The following is a 9,650-nucleotide window of genomic DNA, read 5'->3' as shown; positions in this document are numbered from 1 at the left end:
AATAATTTTTCGTTTGTTCTCTATTTTAACTGTCGTTCAGAACAATTTGATTCAATAATCCAACATAACTACAATTTCCTACGCATCATCACCTGAATCTTTTCATTATGTTTAATAGTCCGAATACCGTTTAAATATTTGATGTTATTTAACATTCGACACAAAGTTTCTATTTATCAACTATTATTAACCTTTTTAATTATAAATTGTATTATATAGTTCTGTCAGTTCATATAGTCTGTGGGTCTTCTTTAGAGAAAGAAATCAGAATTATTTTTAATTGAATTATTTTTGACACTTAGGCTACGCCTATAAAATATCATCTTAACAAAATATTCATGCACTGTGTATTTTAACTTCAATCACAAATTGTGTAAACGTCCATTTATTTTGCTGGTGAGGGGGCGACATCGACTGGCTGTTGGACTAAATGCAATAAAACCCACATTTGGAGCATTTTACATAAAATCCACTAGATGTCAGTCACCACCAAGTTTAGGCCATGACTGGGTTTCCCAGTCTCCTAAGAACGCTTCTCTAAGCACATGGTTGTCTATGAAGCACGTAGAAAACGTTTAATCACACGTTTTATCTGCAAAATCATATTATTTACGAGGATAAAATGTTTTGTTAAAAATAGCGTTTAAAACAATCCACAGTCTTCGTCTATTTTTGTAGTCTGTCCTATAACTCTGTTTTGAACGTTTTCAATTGTGTGTATCAAAGAAGTACAAGTGTAGGCTAAATGTAACCGCGTCCCTTATGAACCACGTCAAGTGCAGTGCCATTAAATGCACTTCTTTTTTTTCTTTTTTTTACTTATTGTATTTATTGAGCATCTATTTTTCAATTATATATATATATATGTGTGTTTTTGAATTCTCTCTCTCTCTCTCTCTCTCTCTCTCTCTATTTGTTTTTGAATTCTCTCTCTCTCTCTCTATGTTTTTGAATTCCCCTTTTTAAATTCAGAATGTTTTATTCATTGGATGTTCAGCCCCTCCGCAAGATGTATTTTCATGCTTGTAGGTAATTTCAAGCTCGTTTCATGCTGGAGAGACAAACTCTTGTTTGGCGGTAGTTCAGTCTAAAACACTAACGATGCACTTCATTTCTTTATTGATATGCAATAGGCCTATATGGGCTACTGGCTTGAGGAAACGGCGTAAAAAAGAAAGAAAAAGAGTGACTTAATTAAGATTATGAGTAGGCTAGTTATTGAGAAACCCAGCCCATATCGTTGTGGTCCTCCGACTTTTTGCAGCACAAGGTTTAATTACCACGACATTTTATTAATAATAGGCTACGTTTTAAGAGCCACTATACTAGTTTTCGTAAAATTAAAAAAAAGTGTGGATGGTTATTTTTTGTTTGATTTGGTTGGTTACAGAGTTAAAGCGCATCTTTTTTTTCATTTGTGTGGGATGCACTATAGATCCGCTAGGTGGCAGTAATTTGGTTAAAAATGTTACGTGCGTAGTTACAGTGCGCTGTACAGAATCCTTTTATTCCGTGTCAGCCATAAACACATCGACTGGTGAGCCCACTTAAAAGCGGAAAGGATGAAAAAAGGAAGGGGAAGCCTATTTGTCAGTTTAGGCCAAAACCCGACGGTGATTATGTGTTTTTTTTTCAGAGTGTCACCTGTGGTTTGCACTATGACATTTATGTTGTGCAGGGACCTAGACGTGCACGAAATTTACTTCTTTCTTTTTCTTTTTCTTTTTCTTTTATTTTTATCTTTCTTTCTTTTTTTTTTGGTCTGTTGAACAGACAGAAAAGAGTGTTATTAAAGTTTATTTAGGCCTACTTGAGCGCTGTATTTTAAAAAGAGGCACTGAAAAAAGTAATAAATATAGGACACCAATTTGAGAATATTTTATAGAATTTATAAATCAAATATCTTATTTGATGAGACAGAAAAATTGCATGAGGTGCTAACTTGACCTCTGAGTTTGGGCTCCCATAGGCAGCTGTTCTGTAAGTGTCACAGATTGCTCCGTCCCCGCCATCGTTTCTAACAAGCAGTTTATGAACCACAAGTTTTACTTTTTTTTATTTCTACCTTACCTTTCTTTTATAACGTTGACACTTTTTTATCTGAAATGTTTAGCAATTAACTCCTTTTAAGCTATTAAGACTACAGACGAAACTACAGTCTATAAAAATATTTTAATTGCCGATGACTGTTTTTATGTGCACTTGAATTTTTAGTTTAATAGCAGAAAAGAGTCATTTTTAGCTTAATAGAATAGACATTCTTATGGGAAACGAAATATAAGAGAAAATATGGTCACAAAGCATGCTGAGCATGAAATGTGGCATATCCTGTGGAACATATTTGAATGTAACTGAGGCACAGACTGGGTCTTGGGGTTGTACATGAATAACGAGCATAATGAAAAATGAATTCGATGCCCACGTTTTGTGGCGCATAGCTTGTCATCTACCCATAAGCAATGACGAATTCAAACAGGTTGCAGAGATTGTTATGCTTTTATATACGTTAGGATAATATTTCATAGTATCCAAAAACGGATGTGTTTGGAATTCTTGACTGAGAAAAAAAGAGGTGAATAACGGCACTAAAAAAAAGCAACCCTAACTCGAACGCATGAGATTTTGTACTAAACGCAAATGTCGTTTCACCCTGTTTTTTGTAAGCATATTGTTATATTTATATGCAATATAATATAAATATAAATAATGTATAAATAAATGTTATTAAAACAGGCCATGCACCTGCCGAGTTCTAGAATAACTTATCCTATTGATTCATGTTGTTCTGCAATGCAAATGAATACAAGGATATTTACAAATTTCGTGAAATATTTGTGGCCTCTATGCTAAACTGGATTAACTTTGACAAAGCCTGAATAATATTAAAATAATTTGTTCCTAATCGTGCTGTGCAATTTTGTAATTAATCACTGTTGCTTTGTGACCCTAAAATGTATCTGTTTTCAGTCTCGTGTAACCTATTATTTGATGTGTCCGTATATTTAGGTTATTTCGATTCTTTGAATCCTGTTAAAGAAAACTGTTTTTATATTATTTATTTGGTAGGATTTATTTATTTATTTATTTTTAAATATTTTGCTTCTAGCCAATGGAATAAAATATTAATCTGGTGATTTGATGCAAAAAATAACTTCTTTCTTTCTTTCTTTCTTTCTCTTTCTTTCTTTCTTTCTTTCTTTCTTTCTTTCTTTCAGTATTTTGTTTATTTGCTATATCATTGACTTATTATAGGCTACTAAAATATAATCATTATTTATTTGTATCATTATTAATATCTTATTGTTATAATGCTGATTATTTTAGGCAACATAAAAATAATACATCATTTATTATGTGTAGTAGGTTGTGATATTATTTGATTTATGCTTTACCAGTTTATTTGCTGTCACATCTTTGAAAAATCCTCAGCTTTATTAAAGTAAAATCGTGCGGGATTTAACCTCTCATATAGCCTATACGGATTTATTTTTTTTTTTTTTTTAAATCAGTATTATTTTTGTCATTTGTCGCGAATGTTGCGAGTTGATAACACGTACTTGCTGTTTTCTCCCTTCTGCTGCTTTTCTCGGCTCTAAACTTCCCGTAGTTCCTGGTTACTGACATGCTGATCACGTGATTATGGTGCCTGGATAAATAGTTTTTGGAAGCCGCGCGGGGGTATACTTGGAGGCTCATTCACGCGCAGCGCTGCGACTGTACACGATAACAAATACTCGAATAATGAAAACTCGTTAGTGAATGCATAGACACAGTGCTATTCATAAGATCCAAAAGTTCATATCGCATACGGACCAACTACGCTCCATGAAAAGGAAATCGAGGTCTAACCGAGTGTCCAGTTAGACTTGAAAGCGCTCTGAGGTCTGGACGATTTTTGTGTTATGCAAGTCCGGTGTGATCATTTCGAGTGCTTTTCGTTTCTTAAGGCACATTTTCTATGCGGCTCCCGGACGTAAAGAAAATATATTATTGGCTTCGGGAGGACTGGGGTTTTGTGGTTCTAGAACGCACAAGTGACTGAGAGGGACACACTGCTTGTGTTGGGTGCTACACGAGACTGGACACGGAACGCGAGAGAGGAAGACAAAAAGACTCTTCAAGGATGACTCTGGGGACGGACATGTCGGACAGTTCTGCTCTGTCCGACGATGTGGACATCGATGTCGTTGGCGGGGATATTGTAAAAGAGGGTAAATTTCTTCACCACCATCATAGTTTTCACTTGGACAATGACTCCGATGACAATCTATCCCAGAATGCGGGGGACGGCGCAATCTCTCCGGGCCAAAGCAGCTTGGACTGTCCGGCTGACCGGGTCGGGCCACGGGATGACAACAGAGCCGGTACGTTAACGGGGGATAAACCAGGGAAAAATGCATTGGTGAAACCCCCTTATTCTTATATAGCCCTGATAACCATGGCTATCCTGCAGAGCCCAAAGAAACGTTTGACTCTCAGCGAGATCTGCGAGTTCATCAGCAACAGGTTCCCATATTATCGGGAGAAATTCCCCGCGTGGCAAAACTCTATCCGTCACAACTTGTCACTAAATGATTGCTTCGTCAAAATACCCCGTGAACCCGGTAACCCGGGCAAAGGCAATTACTGGACCCTCGACCCAGAGTCCGCCGACATGTTTGACAATGGGAGTTTTCTGCGCAGAAGGAAGCGCTTCAAAAGACACCAGACCAACGAGATCCTTAGGGACACAGGGGGATTTCTACCTGGCTTCGGCTACGGACCGTACGGTTACAATTACGGCCTACAGCTGCAAAATTTCCACGCGCATCACCCCTATCACCCACACCACCCGGGAGGCGCGTTCCCTTTCCAAAACACACCTTGTGCTCTCCCAACGCCTTCCTCCATATTCTCCACGCCACACAGCTTGCCTTCGTTTTTAGGTACCGATCTGAGAAAGCCTTTCTATCCTCAGCTCAGCCCGACCCTTCCTGGTCTGGCGCCTCTCAAAACGGACACTAATGGCCCAAGTCGGCCTTCCTTCTCAATAGACAATATAATTGGTGCGGCTAGCTCACCAGCTTCACCGTACACCACACAACCGGGTGGACAGGCTCAGATCTTGGCCATGCTGACTCCCACACTTGCTTCTGCCACGAACCACTTGAATCTAACGCAGGAAACGATGCTTCAGCCCGGCACACAGACTTTCTCGAGCAAAACGTCAAGCCTTAACAATTGCCATTTCTAGAGTGGCAGCAAATAGAAAGTGCAGCAGTCCAGTTTAATATGGTTGTTTCGTCCTTTGCTAAGGTAGGATTTACACTTTTGCAAGATTAAAATGCCGCCCGTTTAATGTTTCTGAATTCTTAAATAAAAGGATAATTAAGTATATTTATGAACTGTAAATATGTAAGATTTTGAAGAGAGAAACAGGCTGAAGAGAGGAAATTAAGACCATGTAAATAGTAAGCTAAGCTAAGATTTCACCTTTGGACGGCCAGTGGACCTTTGCCGTTTGTCCAGAAAGTCAAATAGTTTGTACTCATTGACATGGCATTTCCTCTTTTGGTTGACTTAAATGAAGATTGTTTTAATTATTTTATTGTTTTGTATAGTTTGTGAGTTTGTGAAAAGCACTGTCAATACCGAGACTTAAAACTCAGGATTTACTTGTTTTGAAAGCACATTGCCAGATAGGGGCTGTAAATAGATTACATAGGTTAACTTCCCACTTCTCCTATCTCTCTCAACAGAAGTGTTCTGGTGAATTTGATTCTTATTTGATTTCTTTTGATAGATGATTATTGTGGTTCTTGGTGTAAATCGCATTACCTCTTTCTGTCTGACTCTTTAATACATATTTCATTATTCCATTGAAAAAATATCTGTGAAAAGAATGTTGTTATGTGTAAAGAGACAAAACAATGTCCATAGGTCATTTTTTTGTTGTATTGGCAAGACAATAAATGTTTGTGAATTTTGAAGATGTTTTCGTTAACTTCTTTTCGCTTTAGTCTTCAAACAGGCCTGTCAGCCTGCAGCCTAACAAAGTTGTCTAACGTTTATTCACAAAATATAATATTTGATTTTAAAACAACTGTCAGTTAGGAAAACCAATCATTTTAACCACATTGTTTTTGGTTTAGTGTAATCATTTTCACCAGTTTATACAATGCTAGACCTAATGAGACTATTTAAATTCAAAGAACAATAATATAATTACATTGCCAAAAGTTAGTTTAATATTTGCTGCCACAAATGATTTATTAAGGCTGTAGGTTAATGTTTTTAAAGAAGAAATCATAGCATGTGACAATTTCACACCAGTATTTAGTAAGTTGAAGGCCCAAAGCACACGTTTCCTCTTGTGTGGCGCTTTGAGCCATGATAATTGACCAGTTTCTGGCAAACGACAAAGAGCTAAAGCAATGGGGACATCAAGGCTTGAAAGCCTATAATTGAATGTGAGGGTTCTACATGGATACCCACGAAGTCTTTTGAGGATTCGTTGCTAATTTGTGGTAGCATTTTTTTAAATCTGGAATCTAATCCACAATAATGCAGCTTCTTGCCCATTTGTTGATGTTGTCACTAAGACCTTGTCCCTAAGGCCTGAATGGGCACCCAGCAAGTGGTCCCATAGCGAGACAAGCCACACACATTTGCTTCTGAAAGGCGATCGTCTTAAAAGACGCTCGTTTGTCCGCTTTCATGTCATCTGTGTTGTCTTGAGACATGTACAAAAGAAGCAGCGGGAATTCACCGTAGTGCGAAAAACAGACTGATGAATCCATTTCAGAGTTGGCCGAGCACACGGTACTGTTCAGAAGGTGGTATAAAAAAGCTGCCTTTATTTACTTGGTTGTACCGCAAATGGGTAAATTTGCTTCGTGGGGTGTTTTTGACAACTGGTTGTTAGGCATAAAGGAAGGGTTGACTCACTCACCGTAATTTTCTCTCTTCATAAACTCCGCAAATCCTTTTGAAGCGAATACAAACATGTTGATCGTGGTTGTAGCCTATTAATTCAAAACGTCGTATATTTTGTCATCTAAAAAACAGGCTAAAATATTGGGCCATGTTTCATGAGAATAAAAGTCGACCAAACAAATAGTTTAACCGTATTTTGCAAATATTTCTGGACCACCAGCCAAAACTGCCCGTGAAACTGAAGTGTTTTTTTTCTGTCATAATAATATAGCCATATGCTATATTTTGTATTTTTCTGATAGGCTATAAAGGCATACCTTTATATTAAATTATTATTGTTTTTTAAATTTTTGTAAAATTATAAGTAGCTACGAGCTGCAGAGTCTAAGAATTTAATCACTCAATTGAGTATTAAGGTAAATTAATATAATCCACTTTTTGGCTTCTCAGAAATGTGATGCTTAGTATACTGGATAATTAAACCAAGGGTAGGCTATAATAATTATACTCGACAGTTATTTATGTATGTATTTATTTATATATTTAGCTTATGTATGTATAAGAATATAGAGTGACTTTATTTTGGGACATCAGGCTGACTTGAGGGCAGAGGTCATGTGCTTCTCTAGTAAAGACTGGGAGGAAGGACCATGTATTGTTGATGTACCAAATGTATTGTTGGTCGGAGGTGACCGAGAGCAGCGGAGAGGAAGGAGCATTACACAAAAGTGTACTTTTGATCTGTATACAGCGAATAAAACTGTATTCGCGGCCTATGAATGAAATGGAAAGGAGAAAAATGTCCTCCTAACCGCGCTTGCTTACATGTAGTCGTGTTTACGCCAATGTCATAATTTACTGCTAATGAATTTGTGGTGATTAGTTAAGTTTCAGAAAGATGGGCTCTTGATTAAAGAAGGCGAAATGCGAGATTGGCTTTAATGTAAAAGGGACGTTTATCTTCTCTCTTGACGTTCAGTACTTTTTCAGGCTTGTTTTGTCTCTCCATGAGAAATCACATCACTCTCCTTTAATCGGATCGAAAGTGTAAATCATGGGTTACGGCCTTAAATCCCACTAATTGCCCGTTCATTTCGCTTTCATTTTTTTCGGTGTGGCGCGTTAGTTACACCATGAGGGGACCACCCACGATTTCGCGTGGAGCAAAGCTCTACTTATTTCTTCTATTGCTGTAATTTAAAAACGGATATCTCTAAAACAACTGCGTATTTGCTTCTGGCCTGGTGTTTTATACGATCTCTACATTTTGCGACGTTGTAAGCTTTTCTTGTCTGCATTTTTTGCACTGGCTGTTCATCCAAATTACGGGGTTCACCCTGTTGCGTGTAGTGACCCCCACCCCCCCTAGTTAACTGTGCTGTTGATTATAAAATGTAAGTTTACGTTCATCTTTTCTAACGCTATCCGATCGACATTTCATTCAAATTAATAGCTATATGTAGTTACGCATAAACTTCTCTTTTTAATCGTTGTTTTAGGGGATGACGGTTTAATTTATAGGCTATTTCATTTAGATATTTCCAGCCCTTTAATTTTACGTAAGGACTATATTCTAGGTAAGTCATTTTGATTATTTTATAGTTAATGTCTGCTTAACAATGTCTGAATATTTTTAAGCATAAGTGAACATGAATAATTTTAATTTCTTAGCAGGCTTTTATGCTAGCATAGTACAGCAGGCGTTTTTCATAACTTTCTCCTTTTAGAAATGGCTTTCACTGGACACGTAAAACGAGATCATTCAGTATACATAAAACAATGTTGTATCTCGTCAGGATAAATGGTGCATTGATTATAAATTGTGTTGTACATTAATTAATTGTAATGATAAACGTGTAGGCTTATTATTATTTAATTTATGGGCAATTCAATTAACGAACAAATAATTTACATATGGCACTGTTTTCATATTTTTGGTTTGAGTAATGCATAAAAGCGCTGACGATTTCTTATTCTTCTGTCATGATTAGGCTGCTTGCAGACCACACTCTCAACCTTTCATTAACCTAATAAGCAACAGATTATTTCAAAAGTCAGCTTTAAAAATATTAATGTAATGTGTAAAATATCAAATAGCCTATGCCATGGTTTGGGCTATACATTTGGAAGTGGCAGTATATATTTTTGAAAATTAATTTTCTTGTCTATTATGATATTTTATTTAAAACGACTCGAAATAGTTTAACGCACTATTTCAAAATAATTATTAGGCCTATTAAATTCCTATTGTTGTTTTTGGCTTGAGACGAACAACACTCCACTGCGTATCTAGTATTAGTGAGACTCTAGTTACAAGACCATAGCTTGTAAATCTATTTTAGATCTATAGTTATAATTAGAAAATTATTTAACGCGTCTTGCTATAAAAATCAGTCTGAGATACATAATACCTTAGATGAACTGGGGCACCTGCTGCAAGAACTACACCGTGCTGCGCGCTCGTGCTCGTGCTCGTGGTACATTTAGCCTGATAGGCTATAGGCTACAAGTTTTTATTCATCTGCGTGAGGCCGTTTTTAAAAACATGATATGGGGTCCAAACTTCTTCTTTTTTAATGCGCACTAACGTGATGTCATTAGCCTATTATTATTATTATTAATTTGTGATTAATGTAAACTAATTAAACCTATTGACGCAACCTGCATAATATTAGATTTTTTATTTTTACAATGTCGCTTTGGAAATATTGGCGCTCTGTAACTTTCCTAATCAT

General features: G+C 36.7%; 1 protein-coding gene across 1 annotated transcript; it reads left to right on the top strand.

Moving 5' to 3' along the window:
* Positions 1–3,903: 3,903 nt before the first annotated feature.
* Positions 3,904–5,961, top strand: LOC306847757 (forkhead box protein D2-like). Its single transcript, XM_079381903.1, has one exon. It carries the CDS (start codon positions 4,124–4,126, stop codon positions 5,231–5,233), a length of 1,110 nt encoding a protein of 369 aa, XP_079238029.1. The 5' UTR covers positions 3,904–4,123; the 3' UTR covers positions 5,234–5,961.
* Positions 5,962–9,650: the final 3,689 nt, after the last annotated feature.

This window comes from Barbus barbus, assembly GCF_936440315.1.
Source record: "Barbus barbus genome assembly, chromosome: 28".
In the NCBI taxonomy this organism is placed as follows: Eukaryota; Metazoa; Chordata; class Actinopteri; order Cypriniformes; family Cyprinidae; genus Barbus; species Barbus barbus.
The sequence above is the reverse complement of the archived record's forward strand: the minus strand, read 5'-3'. Positions and strand labels throughout refer to the sequence as shown.